The 22261-nt window shown below is 54.2% G+C and overlaps 1 protein-coding gene across 1 annotated transcript in view; it reads right to left on the bottom strand.

Annotated features, from left to right (window-relative positions):
* CNTN6 (contactin 6) overlaps positions 1 to 22261 on the bottom strand; it is a 164964-nt gene that overhangs the window by 78731 nt on the left and 63972 nt on the right. Inside the window, exons 12-13 of the mRNA XM_037049922.1 lie at positions 19049 to 19224; positions 3337 to 3432 (exon numbers count right to left, since the gene is read on the bottom strand). Coding sequence (XP_036905817.1) covers positions 3337 to 3432; positions 19049 to 19224 — 272 coding nt within the window. The remainder of the gene's footprint in view (positions 1 to 3336; positions 3433 to 19048; positions 19225 to 22261) is intronic.

Here is a 22261-nt window from a genome sequence, read left to right as displayed (position 1 = left end):
GCCCGCACGGTGGTGGGGACCATCGTCCTGCGACTGCAAGGGACAGAATTCGGCCAACAGTCGGGCGAGCTCAGCAGAGGGCTCTCCCTCAGCCTTTCCGGAAAAGAGTGTCTTGCTGTCACCGCCTGGTTCTGTTCTGGTGAGACCCTGAGCAGGGAGGCGGGCACGCTGGACCAGGGGCTGCAGACCACGGGACCGAGTTCGGACGGGCGGGCTTGGAGTCTCTGGTACTTTGTCAATAGTGACGGGAACCCCCATCTGTCTGTCTCCCTCCCTCCCTGCCTATCTATCCATCCGTCCTAAACCTGCCACAGAAGACAAGTCACAAAGATGGAAAAGATTCCTGTGTCTCTGGGGTTGGCCCACCTTAACGCAGGTGTCCGAGTTGAAGGCCATCCAGCCAACATGTTAGTCTTCTTTCTCAAGGTCCTTCCTGGCACAACCCACCTTCACAGGGAGGCGAGATGGGGAAAGGAACAAGAGCTGTGTTAAAGGAGCCGTGTAAGACACCCTCCAGCTCTTGGCCAATCGGAGGCGTGAGAGGGAACCCCGGAGGTTCACGGGGGAGACAGCCAGAGAGTCCTCCACCCACAGGTGATTCTTGGTGTCCAGAAGCCCTGCCTTGGAATCTTGCCTTTATTTGCTAACTGACAAAGCATTCACTCCGTTTGTCTGAATCTCGGCTTCCTCATTGAAAAATTCTTATTCTTAACTATTGGACTAGGGGGAATGAAGGAATAAATAAAATGCCTTCCTTCATATCGCTGGCTCACGGTAACGTGGTGGGTGTTGCTATTACTTTCTCTCTCTAACTCATTGATCGCACTGACGTCCGTCTGTATAGTGTGTCGAAGGCATCTGTCAGTGTACCCCCATTTTGATCTGGGAGAGCCAGAGAGAAAGGAAGGTCGTACCCCCACATCCCAGCCGTGCGGAGATGAGGGGGCCCGTGTGTGTCCTAGCGCCCTCGGCGTGGAACTTTCTGTCACACCTGGGTGGAGTCGACGCCCACAGGTGCATTGGGAACCTGGCCAGGACTTCCTTACGACGCAGGGGATTTGGCGTCGGCCCATCGTCCTAACTTGCATGGATCAGGCACTGGCCCTCCGTTATAGAGTCTTCATTTGGGGCCCTTTGCGCGTATCTGGGGCTCGATCTCCCGGCCCGAGGCAGAGAGTCCCCGCCGTGATGGGCGCCTTGCTGGCTTTGAAAGGTCACCACACTCTGTAACGCCGGTCGGTGATGAGGTGGCCTGGGAAAGTGTGTCCTACCTGGCTGCCTTTTTAAAGTATGACAGTCATTGGCACATGTTTGCATTTCCCGTCTCTGTTTAGAGGATATCCTGTCACCTTAGGTTGTGACACTGGACATAAGTCTCCTATGGTGGAAAAATGAGTGCTGCCGGGGTTTTGCGTGCTCTGGAGTAACAGTATTTTGCCCCAGATAGTGCTAAAAAGCTTGCAGGTGTCCTGTGATATTCTGGGGGGCAGAATGCCGTACTGCTCTGTAATACTGTTGAATGAGAACATTGTTGGGTTCTCATCTATCTTTCACAATGCTTGGGTAAAAATGAAAAGGATGGAAAAATCTTTTCAAGTTTTTAAGGAGTCTTAAATACGATTTGGTTTAATATCACGGGGAAAAGAAAATCGGCTTCCACAGAGGCCGTGAGGGGCGGGACCTGCTGCGGTCTGGGAACCGGAGGGCCCGGTGGGTGGGCACACAGCCCCTCCGCCGACCAGCTCCGCCGACCAGCTCCGCGACCTCGCACAGGCCCTGAGTCTCTCTCCCGCTTGGCGTTCTCCCCGCACAACGAGAGTCCCCATGGTCCCTCCCTCACGCAGTTGTGAGGACTTGAAAAGGATGGTGCGCAGGAAGTATTCAGATCCGTGCCGCGCGTGTCCTGGCTGTTCGTGCAGCGCTGAGAGGCGTGCAGTAGGCGTGATCTGGGATTGTCCCAGAGGAGATGACTCTGTGATGTCTTTGCACTGCTTCCTCCAGGCTCACTGCTGCACGACACGCTGCCAGATTCACCAAATCGTGAGGGATTTGACAAAATACAACCCGAGGGACAAAGAACCAGTAGGTGGTTTAGGTCACTGGAAACACTTCCAAAGTAGAGACTGGCGTGTGCAGCTCAATTTTTCCATCGCTGGAAGCCGTTTCAATTTGGTGCCATCGGGCCTTCGCTTCCCACCGATGGGGTGACGCTCTGCTCCCCATGGTCAGGGTGGCGTTGCTGAAAGGAAGGGGGGAACCCGCCGCTCCTCAGAGCCGGGTCGGAGAAACAAGGCAACCCGAGCGGCCGTTTCCTGAAGGATGCACCACCCGCTAGGCTGATCGGTCTGCATCCGGCAGCTCAGGTACCCTTTCTGACGGCTCTGCCCCGNGGCTCACTGCTGCACGACACGCTGCCAGATTCACCAAATCGTGAGGGATTTGACAAAATACAACCCGAGGGACAAAGAACCAGTAGGTGGTTTAGGTCACTGGAAACACTTCCAAAGTAGAGACTGGCGTGTGCAGCTCAATTTTTCCATCGCTGGAAGCCGTTTCAATTTGGTGCCATCTGGCCTTCGCTTCCCACCGATGGGGTGACGCTCTGCTCCCCACGGTCAGGGTGGCGTTGCTGAAAGGAAGGGGGGAACCCGCCGCTCCTCAGAGCCGGGTCGGAGAAACAAGGCAACCTGAGCGGCCGTTTCCTGAAGGATGCACCACCCGCTAGGCTGATCGGTCTGCATCCGGCGGCTCAGGTACCCTTTCTGACGGCTCTGCCCCGTGGGTGTCGGTGGGCGAGTCTCTTCCACGGAGGAAGAAACCCAGTCTGAAGAGGCTGAATGAATCGTCCCCGGGCTGCCAGGTGACAGGCACCAGATCGCCGAGGGACACCCTTGTGCTCACGCTTCAGGTCATACTGCCTCTTCTCAAGGACAGGTTCGTTGAGTGGCTGCTTAACTAGTTTTTTCTATTTTAAAAAATATTTTATTTATTTACTTTTAGAGAGAGAGGAAAGGAGGGAGAGAGGAAGAGGACTATCAGTGTGCGGTTGCCTCTCGCACGTCCCCTACTGGGCACCTGGCCCACAACCCAGGCGTGTGCCCTGACAGGGAATCGAACCAACACCTTTTGGTTCGCAGGCCGCACTCAATCCACTGAGCCACAACAGCCACGGCTGCTTAAATGATTTTTGAAAGAAAAGATTTGGATTAGAACTCTTTGGGTGCTATAGGATGAACTTGAAAAGATCTCAAGGTCCCTTCGATTTGATGAAGGGCTGCCATTGGCTGCAAGGCCGCATGGGACCGCGTCACCGGTGCGACCCGACCCCCACTGTACCTCCGGAGTGCGGCGGCGGGCCGCAGAGCAGCACCACGCCTTGGCCTTCCAGGACAGACACCGTGCTTCTGGCTTTGGTCTCGAAGTCTTCGATATCTTGGAAAACACAGAAGAGCAGGTTTAGGATTAGTTATTTTGCAAAAAATTAAAAAAAACATTTTAAAGACAAATCTCACACTATTTTTATTGACAGTAACAAGCACCCACACTTGACTGACCAGAAAATGCAGTGGGTGGTTGGCCGGAGCCTGCGAGGAAAGCATTATTACCACCACTCACCGCCGGTGTGCTTTCGTTCTCCCCACAGCCCGCAGCCAACAGGACACCTTTCAACCCCCTGGCGCGTACTCCCCCCCACCCAGGAAGGGGTAATTTGGAAGAGGCCGGGCTTGGCCGCTGTCTGAGCCGGTCGGGTGGGTGTCTGCCTCTCCTGGTGTGGGCGGGGCCGTGGGAGGGAGGGAGGGAAGGAGGGAGTTTGGTGTCTGAACCCGTGAGAATACAGTGTGCCTCCCTCCTCCCCCGAGCAGCTCTGCGGGCTCCCTGGAGCGAGGTCACTTCCCACGGCATCAAAGGCTCACGGGAGTTTGGAGTCAGAAGAGAGCTGGCCAGCGATCCTGTCCACTCGTCCACCTGAGGTGTCCCTCTGTCCACCTTCCTGGGAAAGAGTCACCCAGCCTCCAGGAACGGCCAGAGTGTGGACTCCTCTGAACTTTAAATTTTTCACCTAGAAAATCCTTTTTTTTTTCATTCGGTCATTTAACACATCTGTAGCGAATCCGACAGGGAGTATGTTACGGGTTGACCATGTATTAGTGATAAAGCAGGCACACACCTGCCCTCTTTGTGTTCACGCCCTAACAGGGAAAGAGGAAGTGCAGCTAACACACACACACACACACACACACACACACACACATGCAACTCACACACTGATCTGTGTGAGGCGAGGGTGCTGCTTGTTGCCCAGGCCTCTTCCCCTGTCTCCCACGGAACTAGATTTGTGGACCAGATGTGCCCTCTCTGCAGCTACCTGTGGCCTGCGTGAGCGATGCTGGCCAATCAGGTGTGGGAGGAAGTGGCCACCCGCCCCGTGATCACTAGGACTGCAGAGAACCCGAGAGATCTCGCTGACGGTCAAGCGCCCCTCAGCTTGGGGCCCGCAGTGGTGGCCCGGGGCCGAGCCCCGGCTCCCGCTCACTGTGTTAGGGACCAGTAATCAGGACATCCTGAATGTCCCTGGCGTGGGCTGCCGCCAGTGACATTAGAGAAGGCAGATTGTATTAAGTCAAAGGGCTGCCTTGGGACTTCTTGGAGCGTGAGGGATACTGTTAAAAACAAAAAAGCTAAATATTGCTCTGATGCTGTCCCATTCTGGAAAAAATAAAGTAAGAACCTAAATATGAGCACGTTTTTAAAGTGGTGTAGAGACGGCTATTGGGTGAGGATTTTCACCTTGACCGTGTCCATGGGATGAGTGGGGGCCGTGAAAGTGAACATTATTCATTCCTTACTCACACCTGTCTTTTTAGAGGACTCTAAAGATGACCGGTTCTGCGTGTTTTAGGTTTGCTTATTGTAGTCACTTGACTTCGATGCACTAGGAAGGCATTATCGGTGGGGTGCACAGGCGTCAGTTCGGGATCTCTTCAGGTGCACCGCCCACGAGCTGTCTGGGTGCCTGGCCACCTGGGCTGTGGCGCCCATGAGCCCTGGACTCAGAGGACAGGCCAGGCCCAGACTGAAAAGAACGGCGTTTATTAGCGTTTAGTTAGCATTGGAAGCCACGGGCATGGAGGTAGCCCTGCGGGGTGACTCGTACACTTTTGGCACGAGCCATTTGGTGGAAGTGATCTGGGATCAAACACTGACGACGTCCAGTATTTACAAATAGAGAGCAGAGAACTATGGGGACAGGAAGGAGGAGGGACGGAGGGAGGGAGGTGGGGGGAGGGAGGGATGGAGGGAGGGAGGAGGGAAGGAGAAGAAAGAAAGGAAAGCTGGAGAAAGCCGCCTTGAAGAAGCGGAGTAAGTTGTGGACAGAAACGCGTTGGCTTAGGCTACTTCAAGGTCCCACGCAACCTTGCCGTGGGTTTCCGAGGACACGAGGGAGGGACCTGAGGAGAGAGTCGCAGTGGACCCAGGTAGGGGTGTGGCTGTGAGAGGAGGTGAGAATCCGGAAGAGCACAGGGGTCGGGGCTGAGGGGGACACCGGCGACCATGTGGAGAAAGAGACGGTGATTCCGGGCACAGAGGAGAGTGAAGTCCCTGTAGGTCCAGAAGGTGGGTCCGCGCCCCTGTGGCAGGGCGCCTCTGGAAGGAAGGAGAGATGAGGACAGAAGACGGCCACGCAGGTGCAGGGGGGGTGCTGCAGGGCTGGTCAAATTTCCCAACGGAACCGACGGGAGAGTGTCGGGTGGGTCGCTCGAGGAGATGGAAGACGCAATACACACAGCTGCTTAGCGGAGCCGTGACAGGGACCGAATGATCCGATTTATCCCGAATCAGCCTGCAACCGGGGAAGGACCCGATACGTGGTCAGGACTGCGACGGTGACAAAGCAGGTGACTGGGGACACCATCGCCTTCTCTCTCGCTGACGCCGAGTTCACACACACACCCCCACAAGTGCAGGGTAGCTAGCACACTTCTGTTCCGATAACGTGTCTTCCGGGATAATGATTCCTGGGAAGGGCCCACGCTGTCGGCCCCTTCGAATTTTATTTCCCAAGTTAGTATTCTCTCTGTGCGCTTTGCTTTCTCCTTGTGACAAGGGGAAGAGCTCAGTGAACCCGAAGCCCCATTCCGACCCAGGCATGTCAGGCTCTGACATGAACGTGACCTTCAAATCCTGCAGCCCAGCGGGAGGGTTTGCCTGCCCGCCCTCCCCTCCCCACCGGCTCTCGTCCCCGTGTTCCTGACTTAGGGCCTGGCCTGCCTTGCATGGTCCTCACGCAGGGTTTTTAACCAAATACGCTCCTCTCCTCCTCGGCCACAGAACAGCTGAAGGAGCCTTCCCGTAACGGCGCCCCCGTGTGAGCTGCTGCCCGGGCAGGGGAGTCCTTGATGCCCGGGGCGCGCCACCCTTTAAACGGCTCCTCCGTGAGAATCGGGGGAACAAACTGTTTAGGATAAAGAACCAGTGCATTGAACTCATTTCTGATTCCAGGAGTAGTAACAGGGGAGAATTTTAAAGTTTTCTTTTTTACTGTTATTATTGCAGGGCCCCATTATATTGACATTCCTTTTGAATGGTCACAAAACCGGAAACTGTCACAGAGGAGGAACGAGCCACTGAGAGCTCCTGTGAGAGAAACAAGCTCCGGGTGGGGTCCCTCCACGCACCCTGCCCTGCTCCGCGCTCCAGCACTTCCGCCTGTTCCCCGGGGGGCGCCGTGCCTCTGCATACAGCCCCCACAGGCCGGGGTACTGTGCTCACAGCCGCTCGCACCGAAATCTCCCCGTGCCTCTGGCGATCGCAGCCGGGTTTGTGTTAGCCGACAGAAAAGGAGACCCGCCTCTCCCAGAAGCCACGCGAGTCCTGTGAGCTGTCAAAACAGTGGTTCGAAATGGTTCTCGTTTACAGGTTGCTAATGGATAATTCTGATGTCAAAGCTGTTCAGCGGCGCGCAGAGCGTCGACGAGGCACGGCGTTGCCTTACTTCAATGAGGCCCCACGTCCCGAGAATCCACTCTGAACGAGGTCCGTTTTAAGCGCCCAACCTGGTTTGCAAGTTCCCTCCTGCTCCCTGGAATCACGACGGGATGCAGATCCGTCCAAGGCCAGGGTCGCCCTGTTAGGGGCCACGAGGGCATCCATGCAGCGAATCGACCTTTGCTCCGCAAACCTTGAAGGACCCCCCAGTTGGTTCTAGAAGGAGGGAAGCCACGGAGAAGCATCGCTTTCTATTTCTGTCCTACCCATCCTCGCTGAGGAGAACACGCCCAGTGGGAGATCACGCCCCGAGACGGTCTCCCGCCTATAATGTTTGGGAAAATTCCCACAAAACACAAAGGTGACCTGCCCGGGCTGTCCTCGTCTCAGGAGCAGGTCCTGCTGCGCCAGCCGCTGCCGAAGCCCAGACTGCCGGGCCGCTCTCGTTAATCCGTTTGGATGGCCGGGGCTTATGGGGTCCCGCGGTTTTATTGCCGGCTTTGGAGGAAGCGTTTGGCAGAGGCAACAGAAGAAGCCAGGTCACAAGCCGGGCTCTGCTCCAGAGAGCGGCAGGAAGGGCCTCACAACGGCCCATAAAACGCGCTTTAAACAGTCCCCGGGCCATATGCTCGCTCCCGGAGCAGCCAAGGAGCAGGGGCGGGACAGGGCCACCGAGATGTACTTAACATTAAGTCCAGCAACGCTGCGATGACAATGTCGAACTGTGGGGAGAAGACACTTTCGCAGCTGCCACACGTAGGAATGAATCTGAGCATCAGCAGAGCGAGGAAACCGAGAACTTGCTGCCGAAGCCCGAGGACCACAATTGGAAGAGGCGCAGGGCAGTGCCCGCCTGACGCCAAAGGGGACCCAGGCCTGCCCACCCCCGTGAGCCTGGAGGGCAGTGCTGGGGCCCAGGTCTGAGCCGGCAGGGCGGCGGCGAGGCCGAGAGTATGCAAACACTCAGCAGGGCGGGGCGTGCTTCCAGGGCGACCCAGGGCGGGCGGGGGCTCTCGAAACCTACACCACAGGGTTGACTGGGCCTTTCTCTGCTTGCCGTGTATGAGTTATTTTATTTCAATGTTTTAAACTCTTCCTTCCTTCCTATACAGGAACAACTACCCATGCCAGACACTCAGGGAAGCGTCTCTCTGACTGCCGAGGAACGCGAGTGTCACCCTCACACCCACTCAGAGAAGGAGGAGACGGAGGTTCATAAAGGACCGAAGACGGGCCGAGGACCACAGCCTCCCCACAGCAAGATGGGACCGAAGAGGAGGGGGTCACATTCTGGAGCCCTTCCAGGTGCCGGCTGGGGCCTCCCGGCCACCTACACCACATACAATCTGCACACACTGTCGCTCAGCACTGCTGACAAACGAGCCAAAAGGCGCAGATTCAGTGCTTTTCCGGAGTGGTGCACACCCCTGGGCTGCGAGGGTGGGGGGCACTGTGTTTTCAGGTCCCAGGAACAGCTCTGTGTCCGACACCCTCGCTCCTCGGAGTCTCCGTTATTCCTACCCAGGTCTGTTTCTTGATTCACTCCCGGCTTCATGCCTCTTCCTCGACCTGCATAGGAGATGCACCCCTGCACACTAATGAGGTGCCCCTGCCTGTCAATCCTGCCACTCAGTGAGCTGCTACCTGAACACCTTGACACCCCGCCTTAGAGAGGCAGGTCTCAAAAGACCTCCAGCCCTTCCCCCGTCCTTCCTGCCCTCAGGTCCCCCCTCTCGCCCACATCCTCCCTATCTGCCCTCTCTTTCAGGAGCGGGGAAACCAAAATGTCCCCACTTTCCTCTGCAGAGAGGTCACCTGCCTTCAGCTCCTATTGCCACTCTCAGAAACCGGGCTGCACCCTGGCTGCCACAGCCTGTGAGTGGAGACACAGAATTCAGCGGCCAGCGCTGTGGCCCCAGGGGGCATCTGGCACCCCACCAGAGGAGACTCCAGGCTCCCACTGAGAGCCTCGCCCCGACACACAGCCCAGCAGCGGCCCTGACCCAGAGGCAGTGCTCATTCCCCTTCTGTGCGTCTCCAGAGCAAGTTCAGTGACTGGTTGCTCTAAGGACTCGAAATGTCATTTCAAGCTCTAAGATTTCTGCCCCCTCCTTCCGGCCTCCCACTGGGGACCACCCCTTCCCCTTTGGGAGTCTTTCTGAAGAAGGCAGAGCGTCGGGGCTGAACTGGACACACGAGGGGGGAGGAGCCCGCTGGTTCAGGACACAGGTCTGTGCGGAGCGGCGGGGTGTGTTCGCGAATGCCCTGTGTAGCAGAGGAGAGATGGCGAAGACGCCGAGAAGAACCCCAGCTCTACATTAGTTTCCCCGAATACCCTGATACGTAACTACGTAACTGCAACTCAAAGCATCTCAGAGAACCTCAGGACGCACCGGGAAGGTTCTTCTGGTTCCGGTCTCTCCCTCAGTTCTCCCTCCCGGAGAGGAGATTCCACCTGGTTCTGGTCCCTGTTTCCTACGCCTTGGGTGGGTGGGAAGGAGCTGAAGTTCTCAGTGTTGCAATCGGTTTTCCCGGCCTCGATGAGGTGACACGCAGACAGATCCCCACTCAGACCCGGTGCATCTACCATCGTCACGCCCGAGGTGCGGTGGGTGCGATGCTGCTGTCTGGGAGACTGGGCGTCCCAGCCGAGCTCTGCAGTGCGGCAAGATGCGGGTTGATGAAGCCCCTCGCTGCTGTCGAACCCCGTGACTGAGGCCACCGCAACGCCCAATACTGGGCACCGGCTTGGAACGCTAATTCCCAAGAGGGAAGTGAGAAGGTATATTTAGAGCTCCTGGTGTCAAATCCGCTTCTGTTCCGAGTCAGCACCTCTGGTCACTTTCGGTCGAGGACAGCAGAGGCCTTGGCCTGCACATCGGAGCTCTGGCTAGGTGGCCCTCACCGACGAGGAAGGCTGGCCTGCTCTGGCATCACCAGACGGACGCCTCTGTCAAGCCGGCCGGCCGGGGGCCTGATGCAGCCAAATGGGACCTGAGAGCGGAACTGAAGTCCCCTTTCTCCAAGGGGTGAGGACAGGAGGACCTGGCATCAGGGCGAACTGGAGCTGCGAGTCCTCGGGCAGCCGGCGGCACGAGAAGGGCGCTACGAGGGGAGCCGTGGAGAACGTGGAGTTTTGGCAGCGCTGACCCCCCGTGACAGATGAAACTTCTCCTGTTTGGAAACCTGAGCTGCTGCCACCAACACCTTTTCGTTAAAGCTGTGGATGAGGGTTGCCCCAGTCACTCCCACACACACCCTGCCCCGCCTGGCGGGCCACCTCGGAAGGTTTCCCCGTGCACTGCACCGGTGAGAGGGAAATACACTTGCTGGTTCCATTCCTTTCTGCTCTGAGAAATCTTTATTTTAACGCCAAGCTTTGACACTTCCTCCAGCACCTTGGCTCTCCTCTGCCCACCAAGAACGGGCCGCACCAGCCCAACATCACCCGGCCCAGTGGTTTCCGACATAGGAATCTCGGCCACGGGCTGCGATGGGAGTCGGGCAGTAGAAGGAAGTTTGTCCACGCCACAAATAAAAGAGTGGGAATATCAGCCTCTGCCCCCCGCATCCCTTTCACAGTATTAAACCTTATCAATCAGAATCTACAGCCCTGGGACCAGAAGGTGCTTTGCTGTTGACGATCCCACATATTGCTTTCCCAGTACAGCGGGAGGGGAGGGACCTGTGAGGAGGCTGATGGAGGAAGGGCAGACAGCAGACGGGACGGACGCAAAGCCACACCTGCCAGGGTGAGACGGAGGGACCCAATGCACTCACAGGCAGCTTCCTCGGAGACCGTATGGGACTTACTCCCCGGGGACAAAAAGTACCAGAAGTGAGGAAGCTCCGGGCAGGGCTGCCATTTGGAACAGTGTGTCTTCAGTCGATAAGGGTCTTTCTCTGGAGGAGAAATGTGACCTTGCGGTCCAGCTGGGGCTGCCTCCAGCTGGGGGCAGGGCGGGTGAGGCCAGGCCTGGTGGGGGTTGGGGGGACTGACATTGACCCCTCCCTGTCTGGCGCCACCTCCACAGCGAAAGGGGACTCGGGTATTCACGGGAAACCGGGCTCTGTCCAGGCTCCGGAGGAAACGGAAGTGAGAAAACTTCCCGGGGTGGACATGGAGAAAAGGCTGGGTCTTTTGCCTGCAGCTCCTTACAAAAACGGGTTCAAGGTGAATCGAAGACCAAGTGCAATCAGTGACGTTACAAGACTACAGTCGGTTTTATAATGTTGGATTTGAGAAAACGTTTATGTCTGTGTCCAACAACAAAAATTGTAAAGAAAATGAGAGAGAAACTGAACTACAAAAAAACACCCAGTTTTACCTGCTAACATTTCTGTATTAGAAAAATACCACAAGCAAATTTAAAGTAAAAATGAGAATATTTTATATAATTTATTATAGAAATATATTAATAGAATAAATAATGTCTGGAAACAAATAAGAGAAATCTGAGCATTTCAGTGCGAAACTAGGCAAAGACCTTGTTCATAAAATTGTCAGGAGAATTCCCAGTTTCCCACAAGCATATGAAAAAGTTTAATTTCATTACTAATCCTGGAAATCCAAGTTAAAACAACAAGTCACTCCTCAGAGGCTAACAGGAAATTCAAGCGATGTGTGATAAATACTGAGAGGGGCCGAGAAAACCACACTGCCTACCGCTGTGAGGGTAATTTGGTGTGACCACGTTTCACGGGCTGTGAGTCAGACACCTTCACCTTTAAATCTAAAACCTATTTTCCCCAGCAACTCAACCTTCTATTATCTGCTCTAGAGACATAATCGGTTAAATGAGTAAAGGAATATATAATAGGTACTTATTACATCACTGTCCATTGAGGTCTAACAAAGCCCATTAACTGCCAATTATTTAAAATAATACCGTAAGGTCATATAACCAGGTACTAGGTAGCCATTTAAAGTCACGAGCATGGCCATCTATGTTCCTGGATCCCTAGTCATCGGAATGACTTTGGTTTATTTCTGGGCCCGCCTTCACTTTGGAAAATGTCCCTCCCGGTGGAGTCCTGCTCCCGCGGCATGGCTGACACGGAACGGGCAGAGCATCCTCCAGCCCGTGTGGTCAGCGCGCTCCGTCCTTCCCCACGTGGCAGGGCCCTCGGGTCCAGCGACAAAGCATCTTGGAAATTCGACTCTGAACTCCTTCCTCCAGCAAACCCTTCAAGCCATCTTCTTCAAGGAGGTGATACCCGTCACCTGTCTGCTTGGCTGCCTGTGGTTGCTGCCTCTCACTCAACACCTGCTCCTCGTCACCAGCGAACGCTACTCGGCCCCGTCCAGGATTTCAAGGGCAACACCTCCACTCTCCTGCTCCCCGTCTCCCCTCACCTTGACTCCATCATTCAGTCTCTGAGCGATCGAGCAGCCTCCCCGGCTGGTCACCATTTACACAATTACAGTTTTTCATGCGTTCTCATACGTATTACCCAAAGAAAGCCCATTAAAAACAAGATCATGGCTTTCCGGTCAAGATGGCGACACAGGCTGCTAACCCATGGTCAGGGCCCTTGGGCAGCCCGAGGCAACCTGGCGAACCCGACGCCGCCTCGGCCACGTCCTGTGCCCTCCCCCGTGAAATCGCTAGGATTACTTTCTGAGCGAGCCCTGAGGACAGCACGAAGGCAGAAGCAGGGAGCCTTCTGGAAAGCCGAGAGGCAGCTGTCAGAGGCTCAGCTCCCAGGCCCAGTGGTTTACATTTGGTTGCTTTTGCTTAAAATGGATGGAATAACTACAATAAATCCTTCGTGCTCCAGGGAGAAAACACTCCTAATAAGAACTCCAGTAGCTCTTATGGGTGGGATTTCTGGAAGAATTAAATGAGGGTTATATAATCTCCATTCACTAAAATAGAATTGATTAATGCAGAAAACTCATTAATATGCATGGGAGCAATCTCTTCAGTGCAGGGTTCTCAGAAAGGGGGGCCGCACCCCGCCATGGCTTGTGAAGCCCCGTGGGCGGACCTCAGCTCCTCCTCATTTGTGTTTCCGGACATCCGGTGCGGAGCCCAGGTTCCGAGGCCCCTGTTTCTGGCCAGCATCGCACACCTGCCGCTGGAAAACCTACTGCTCAGGCACACTTTTGCTTGTTCTTTATTCCAACGGTATTAATCCTCTGTTTGTGTGTGTGTTTTTGAAAGTGCCTATCGTTACATTTGAGCCGATGCACACAGGTAGAAAATAGCCTACTTTGCCCCCAGCTTCCACAGGTGTCCGACACATAGTAGGTGCTTACTAACTGCATTATTTTGACCGTGTGAATGGATATGAGAATGGCCCCGTTAGAGTGTGGGAATAAAGGCCAACACCCGCATTTCCGCAGGAAAACATGACTTCAGTTGTTCTTTCTGAGGCAGGGAGGGACTTGCAAGGAGCCTGTTTGCACCCCCAGAGGTGCCCCATTTCATCAGGCCCCAGGAAACACAAACCAAACTGAAGTGAGGTGCCCCAGAGAGCCTCCCCGAGTGCTACACTTCAGATGAGGCCGCCAACAGCGGTGCGGCCCAGGAAAACCTGGCTGGGAAAATAAGTGAACAGAGTCACTGTGGACAACAGCCAGTACCGTCTTCTACAGTCGTAGGTACGCATTCCCAGACAGCACGCAACTCTCGGCACAGGCCCCACAACAGCGACGTGTGTGCACGATGCTGCCAGAGATGGAGGACTGTGAGAGTCTCTCGGGCCTGCCTCTCCACACATCTGCCCTGACACTCACGGGCTGCAGCATTTTCACCCAAAAACGTACTGCAGAGGGGAGGGAGGGACCAAAACCACCCACAACAGTGTGGGCGAACCCCACCAACGCTGCTGGCCATGAAGCCAGACTCGAAGGAACACGTGCTGTGTTGTCCACATGCGATTCTATAAGGAAATATTTAATTACAAATTACACACCCAGAGAGTGGGCAGGAAGGCGCTAGGAGTAGGGACCAGGGGGGACCCCAGGGGGGGCCTTCTGGGTAGTGGCAGTACCCCGTCTCTGCACCTGGCTTGGTGACGTGTCCTTGACCGTCGATGACGTGACTTCAGCTCTTCTCTGTGGGTTTAGTGCTCAGTCAGGACAGCGCATGCGCTGACACCGCAGACCACGGTGCCACCCACACCTTTGTATTTCTGTATGCTTCCAAGCCCTTGATTCTAACTAGCTGTTTAGGAATAGTGACTATCTACTGCTAATGAACCTCAGAAAAGATGTCATCTGACTCTTTAGAGCAAACAAGGATTTTGCTGTCTTTCCCAGCTCATCTCATGAACATCAACAGTGGCATCTCCAAGGGCTCGGCTCACGCTTCCTCAGAACCACGGGCCCAACAGCACAGAGCAGTAAACAGGTGGACCAGCTTTGGGTTCCTCTCGGTTTCACAAGTCAGGCCCTCTCGGTTCTGGTGGAACCGATGCCTCACCTTCCAACAGTCTCCTCTCCCACCTCCAATCAGCCTGTGCAGCGTGAACGTGTGATCTCGTTCAAACAGACCAAAAAGACAAGGTCCCGCTGAACGGAAGGGGGGAGTGGGAGGGGAGGGACGGCCAGGATTTTGAAGGAGTGTCATTTCTGATGAGACACATAAATAGGTGTCCAACAGTGATGATGAGGGGAAAATGAAGATAAAGCGCTGGGTAATCTACTTCCCTGTTGATTTCAAAAATAAATGCAATAGCGACTCGCTGTAATTCAGCCACGTGACGGCTCCAAGTCCATTTGTTGGAGACGTGAATTAGTTTTAAGAGTGAAGACAAAGCCTCCTTCTTGGTGTGATACCCGTTGGTGGTTACATTATTACTACATTAGGACGAATTCAAATATTAAATTCATTGCAACATTATTGAGAGCTATTTCCAAAATGAGAAGGAAAAAACTGATACTAATTTTCAACTTTCTTTTACTGAAGGAATTTAAGAAAAAATATTCCTTTGCCTACTTTAACTCGTTTTCTGGTGTAAAAAAAAAAAAGGTTAAAAGCCATCTAGCATTTTCCTGTATAATTAGGTGTGCATTACTCACTTCACACACGCCGCACAATTATCAGAGATGTGCCGTGTTCCAAGTGCATTTTTAAGTGTTATTTTTAAACTTCTTCTCCTGGGTCTTAATCTCTTTTCCAGATAAAAATTCACTTTATCACCATATCATCAGGATCATATTAACTGTTTTTATATTTCTTATATATTGAAAAAAATGTTAAGACATTCTGAAGCGATCAGAGCCCATGGAGCTTTTAAAATTTATTTTTAAATATGAGAATTTTTTTCTTTTCTTCCAGGGAAGACCTGAGCAAGGGGCTGAATCAAAAGCACCTAGCACCTCCAAGTGCGCAAACGGGTCAGAAGTCCTGTGTGATGCGTCCACGAGCCTGTGTGACGACTTTTATCTGGAGGACTTCGGGTTGGTCTGGGACTTTGGTTTTGACTCATGTGGATTCTGGCCTACTTCCTCCATCAACGATTTGACATGTTTACAGTTTAAATTCTGTGTCGGCTGTAGGGAGCGACTTCGGCCTTGAGCTTCTCTGTCTGCAGAACATGGTTGCTTAAGCAGCTTTAAAATCCAGAACAAGGTTGAAAACCACAGTGGGTGTAAACCCTGTGCATTCCTCCGGCAAAAAGAAATCGTGAGGGCGGTGAGCGTCTGCGTGCGTAGAACACTTTAAAGTGAGCCGTTACGGCGTTTTAACCTCGCGCCACCTGGAACCAGCCTTGTGATGCGGGGCGAGGACCCCTCCACCAGCTCTCCCAGGTGCAGGCGGTGCGGCGTGGAGCGCCCCGACGTGCGCTGCGGTGTGACCGTATCAGCGATGCCATTGATACCGTGGACAGATGCCTCCGCGGGAAAGGGAGGTGGCATTTTCCAACCACAGTTTGTCGACGGTTCCGCGCTCCCTAAGTCCGTCCCCACGTTTCCTCTGAAGGGCTCCGTGCACCCACAGGGTGCCCTCTGGTCGGATGGCGGGCGAGCAAACGATGGGACCCTTGGGAGGCTCCCGTCCCACTGCCTTCCCCCCGCAGAACCAGGACATTCGAGGGGGAAACTGTCTGTGGTTAAGTAATGAAAATCGCAGGGCCCGGAAGTCTTATCCAGGAGCAACGTTTATCTCAGATGTTTACCTCTTTGTTGCCAGAGTTCTAGGTTATAAGAACCTGAGAAAAAAAGAGCCTCAGAACAGCTCAGTGAAACCCAGGTTTCTCTTGGGTCACCCACCTTTTTTCTTCTCAAGGATCGCATTTGACCAGCAGGGACAGGCATGGTGTCCCCTGGCTCAGGGCCAGGCACTCACTGAGGCCACCCCCCTTCACCCCTCACCCAGCCCGTGCTTGGCCGATACGAGGAGCTCTGGGTGGCAGAGACGACCTGAGGTTGCCTTTGGACTGCGGTCCCGGGGGGCAGGGAGGGGAATTCGCACTGAAAGCCACCGGTTTGGAGGGCCGGCCCCCAGGGGAGAGCAGGAAGGACCTGCCGTGTTCGAATCACTGTGAACCGAACTGCGCTAAGCCCATAGGTGAAGGCATCGTGTGGGCCTGGTGGCTGAAGCAGCGGATCTCGGGACAGGTGGTGGTGACCCAAAGGTCTGGTCTCGGGGGCCCGTGGTGGGGAGCCTCCGGGGGGGGCAGACCGCATGACAGACTGGGTCAGAAACTCAGCTGGGGCTGCATCTGAGAGGCTGGACTGCAGGATACACGTAGCAGACAAAAGCCACCACTGCCTGGAGCCGAGACCCGCAGAGCCTCTCCCTGGACAGGCGAGGCTCCGAAGGGCCATTCAGTCATTTGTTCCTAGGGGCAAGGTGACCCTGCTCGGTTGACACTGGCTTGCGACCTGCTTCCAGTTCTTTGGGAGACAGAGGGAGGACCGCCACTCCCCTCCGTTAAAGAAGCCCCTGACTCAGGATGAACGACCCAATTGAGTGGAGGGACAAAGGCACTTACGAGATGCAGGAAAGGAAGAGAGAGGGTTTGTACGAGATCAGACAGTGCGGGCTGTGTGTAAGGTGGAGTCACGTCACCAGGGGCCATCGCGTCCGGGCCGGGTTCTCCGCGGCCCCAGCAGGACACACTCAGGCCTGACCACACCGTGGCCGCTGCGCAGACCAGGCAGGGCCCTGTGGGCCTGGTTTCTGGCTTTTTAAGTTTCCAAAGCCTTCCACTTTGCAGAAGGTAGACTAGTTAACAGATGTAGGCTTCGTTCTGCATGAATAGCAACACAAATGCTTTTAGGGATCCGCAGTCATACACCTTTTCCCTCAAATGAAAGGAATTTTATGAAGAACCTGAAAAGTGAGCGAAGACAGAAGAACTGGCTTCTCCCATTTACACAAACGAAAGCGAACACTTTCTTCCTGATTGAAACCTTTCCTCTTCTGTAGAAAAGCAACATATATTTTAACTTAGGGAAACTTCTAGTCACACGTATTTTTAAAGCAGAAAAAAAGTTAAGAAATGGTAATGCAGTCAATGTGAAATTACGTTTGATTAAAAATGGGGACGGAGGGAAGCAGGAAGTACATGGCAGCAGGAGACACGGTGCCTCGGTTTCCGCAGGAGAACGCGGATGTTTTCTGGATCGGACGGAAGCCCTGCCCATGAGGGACGGGTTGGCACAGGGTCCCCTCGGCTGGAAAGGCAGGCTCCTCCTTGGGGACTCTAACCCCAGCCATGGGTGCCTTCAAGGTCATTTTCTGTCCCAGCAGGAGAAATAAACATTGTGGGAGAATCAAAGCCCGGGCAGCAATCGCTCATTTCTGTAAAACACATTTCCCACCAGCATGTCGCTCCCCATCATGGTTCCCAGTGGTGGTCTCTGCTGGAACGCCGGAGGGGGGCCCAGTCACTGCCTGTCCCCGAGTCTCAGCCTGACTGTCCGCCTCTGCGCCTCCAGCTCCACACGCTTTGCTTTGTTTTCCTCCGTTCCGCACGTGTGGACAGCGTAGACCCAGTCAGATACACTGCGCCGTGCACGTGTGTGCGTGCGTGTGACCACATGCATAGGCCAGTGTGCACACAGTATGTAGTGTGTGTGCATGACCGCAGGCATATATATATATATATAACATACAGTACGTGTGCATGACCAGATGCACACACATACATGTGTGTGTGTGTGTGTGTGTGTGTGTGTGTGTATAGTCTGAAAGAAGGCCAGCCCCCGCGTGGTTAGCACGAAGGGGCTGAGTGTGGACAGGAGGTCTTTGGAACCGGAGGCCTCAATGGGCAACGCACCCAACTATTGACGTATCCATCTCTGACAGCCGCAGTATTTCCACAGGGTGGGCTCTGGACACGCATTTTATCAACGAGGTTTCAGAGCGATCACTCTCCGAAGGAACAGATCACGGCCCCTCCCCGAGCGCTCACGCTTGGCCCTGTGAGTCCTCCCGGGGGTGGCGGGGGCGCAGAGGGCCCGGCGGCCGCCCTCCCCTTCCCCGCCCAGCACCGCGTCCCCTGGGTTCCACAAAGAACACCCCAGTGCCCGGCCACTCTGCGTGTGAAGGATGTAAGAGACACTATGTTTATTGTCCATCCGCTAATGTCCCCAAATGTCCCCAAGGTAATTACTGGGCTGACATTTATGGGGCGCAGCTGGACACTGTTTGGTTAATATACAGTCCGCCTTTGGTGGACACTGCACTGCACTGTGTGCCCACAATCACTGCCCCCGGGGGACGGACGTCTCCCGAGGAGTCACCTCTGCCCCGGCTTCTCCTGCCGTGCTCCGCACGCTGGCATCCAGTGAGAAGGGAAAACAGCCACAGAGCCCGCGCCCTTTTCTCAGTGTTTCCACGTGGGTTTTCAGAGGTGCTCCTAACCACAGTTCACAAGACAGACTAACTCTGCTATTGTCTTCTTTTGTTGAAACAGATTGCGTGTAACCCTGGAGTCTGCGTTCACAGGACACACGCTGTGAAAACATTTGCCTCCGCAAACTCCTATCTACTGTCGAAGAACAGAGAGTGGCAGAGCTCGGTTTGCTCCCCAAACGAATCTAATAAAAACACGATCTTTTCAGAATCACAGGCATTGCAGGCTTTCCCCACAAACTCACAGGCAAATTGGAGCTCCGCCTGCCGACTCAGAACCGTGCCCAGCGGGTTGGTGGCCAGGCACTGGTACGTGCCGGCGTCTCGGTCTGGGTGCGGGCCGCCAATGGCCAAGCTGCCTCCTTCCAGCCTGTAGTGGGAGCTCACGGAAAAGTCAAGGTCTGTGCCATTGTGCCTCCACCTTCAAGGGAAAAAAAAAGCAAGTTATGCTTCTAGTGTAAAGAATTGGCCGCTATCAGTCACACACAACACACACTAGTGAGTAATTCCAGGGACCGATAAAACCCAGTGTGGTTGCCTGTGGAGACAGCCCCCCCGGTTCCACCAAAGGAGACTGGCTTCTCGACTCAGCAGCATCATCCTTTCACCCTGAAGGGTGAAAGACACACCCTTCAGGAATGACAAACATCCACCCGAGAGTGTCCAAAAAGGCAGCAGAGCCCTTGACAGGAGACGTGAAACTCAGACATTCTGCCCGCAGCCCTGGCCTTGCTAGTTCTCGAGCAGCGTTTCAACCCCCACGGCTCACACTGCAGGATGGAATGTCAAGTGGTTTAGGGACAGAAACCGGGGCAAGCGTGTGACAAATGGCGCGGGAAAGGTGCCGGGGCTCCTCTGGGGCCACGTGCGGCCGAGGACAGCCCGCTGTCTGAGGGACATGGCTGTCTCCATTAGTCTCTCCCCCGAGAGACTAATCTCGCAGAAAACGTTTCCACGGTGCTTACAAGTGCCAGACTAACATGGTACTTTAACCAAGCTAACGCACAACTGGAGAGATTTTTACTTGGGCAGTGACGTCTCTTGGCTTAATCATCAGTGAACAGCCCGCTGGCCCATGGACTCAGTGGGAGGAAGGCTTCCCAGTTATTTCTTTGAAACAACCACGAGAGGCTTTGGAAATTCCATTTGGTCGTTGGAAGATGAGTCAACACCCACTAATTAATTATCTCTGAACTTCCCCACCTCGACACCCACTAATTAATTATCTCTGAACTTCCCCACCTCGCCCCTCCCAACTTTCATCAAGGTATTCAGACTTTCTGAAGTATGGACATTGCATATTAAAGAGATGCACTCCTAGTGTGTTCACATAAACCGCTGAAGCAATTAGACACTTAAAACGACTGAACAGAGATGATCAGTCATTCAGACAAACGAGTGGCGGCCTCTTCCCATGGACGAGAGCCCATTTCCACACCCTGAGTCGGTAGGGCCTTTCCCCGAGTTGCCAGGGTGCTCCCAGTTGGGAGCACTAAGGTTGGATTTATGATGATTTGGTGGTTGGTGGCAAATTGTTAGAAAGCAATGACATTTTACTGAGTCCTTCCAAAGGTCACTGACTTTTCCAGGAGCATCTTGAACCGCCCCCCACCCTCCCCAGGGAGAAGTTCTGGTGAACGTCTACCCCAGAAGAAAAGAAAGATGGACTTGGGTAGCCAACAAGCCGTTGTGTAGCTTTCTCGGGTAGACCCTAAGAAAGATCGGAAGTGATTGGCCAAATAGCAAATCCACGAGAGGGTTGGGACCAACTTGTCACGTTTCAATTACTTACCCAATTCTTGTACACGTCAACTTCTAGGAAGTTGGAGGACAATAATCAAATATACCACGCTTCACTTCCCTGGACTTTCTGCTACTAGGTTTTTTCCCCTAGAGAAGTGTCTGCAGTTTCGTATTCTCGGTGTTGGCAGAAGCACATGGAGAAGCGTTCTGGCTCCAGGGCCCTCTCGCCCCCTCCCCCCGTTCTCCCTGTCAAGGCGGTCACACTGCCGTCCCGGGGCACAGTCTCTGGACCTCACGTCCCCTTTCATTTCAAAGCAGAGGAGACGCGGCTCTCACGTTGCCAGGTCCCTTTAATTTTGAAATCAATCACTGGAATAACTGCTGTCATCATTACACGCTCCTAATTAAGCTCGGTAATTGTTTTTCAACACAAGCGCAAAGTGCTTGGCGTGGCGGCGGCAAACGAATTTTCCCGCGGCCTCCCCATAATCCCTCTAATCGCCGCAGCGCAGCGGTCATTAGACTGCACACAGGGAGCATGGGCTCGGCGCCTGGGGTGGCCTTGGGGCTAAGTCACGTGCTCCAGTCGCCGGGAATTCGAGTGGGCGACGGGTACACGTCGCTGAGCGGATCGAACACCAAGGAGAACTTTCCTGTGATGCCGACAAGGAAATACGCTTTAAATGATTATTTTAAGCATCTAATTAATATCATACTGATTCCAGGAAACATAATGGGTTTTCATTAAAATCCTGACCTTTTGCTGGGAGCACCCTTCACTGCGGAGAAGTGAAGCCCTCAATCAAGAATAGGGTGTCTGGGGCCATGTCCGCCTGGAAAAGGCAAGTCTGTGAGTGTGTGTGTGTGTGTGTGTGGTGCATGTGTGTGTGTGTGTGTGTGTGTGTGTGTGTGAAAGCTGGGACTTGCTTTCGAGCTACATGGAGAGCTTGCTCCAAGTGCCTATTTCTGGGTCCATCCCTAAACCTCTGAGACAAAGGAGCTAGAGTTTCAATAATCTCATTGCGGGTGGCAGTGGGCCCTGCGTGTGATGCCCCTGCCCCGTGGAAGGGGTCTCGGGTCTAGTCATCCTTGGGGGAGTCCTCCAGTTTCCCCAGACGTCACACCCATCAGTCCTAAAATTAGCACGGTAGCGCACTCCCGGTTTTAGCTCCTGGGGTTTTAAGATCCGGAGCCACAGTGAGTGGCTGGCTGAACTGGACCCTCACAGGGCAGCCGGGTCAAGGTCGGATCTGGCATACACCCTGTGACAGTCCAAGACCTTTTTTTCTGCTAGGGAATATAGCCTACATAGAAATCACTGTTAGGATGCTTGAGTTTTCCAAATAGCATACATCCTCAGAGCTGAAACTCCGCTCACTGTGACCCCATGACCGAGGACTGTGCAGGCACTAGCCGTCCTGCCCACACCCCACCTTTGCACGGCTGCCCCCCTTCCCTTCGCAGAGCCTCCTGGCTGGACTTCAAGGCTCTCGTTTTTGAAAACACGGCGCGACCTTTCCATGGGGAAGCTTTTGTCCAAACTTGGCTGACATGCCCCTGTCTTCCTGCCTCCCTGGAACGGGGCCCTGTTTGTGAAGGCGTTTTTGCTCCCCTGGAAGTGACTTCAGACAAGCTGCTTTGAATCTGTTTCCCAAGTTCCGCTCTAAACATCGCTCATTTTCTCCCATGAGGCTTAACTTGCTAAAGGCACTCGC

The sequence above is a fragment of the Sturnira hondurensis genome, unplaced genomic scaffold (assembly GCF_014824575.4).
Source record: "Sturnira hondurensis isolate 20B ecotype Veracruz unplaced genomic scaffold, ASM1482457v3 Scaffold0006496, whole genome shotgun sequence".
Taxonomy (NCBI): domain Eukaryota; kingdom Metazoa; phylum Chordata; class Mammalia; order Chiroptera; family Phyllostomidae; genus Sturnira; species Sturnira hondurensis.
The sequence above is the reverse complement of the archived record's forward strand: the minus strand, read 5'-3'. Positions and strand labels throughout refer to the sequence as shown.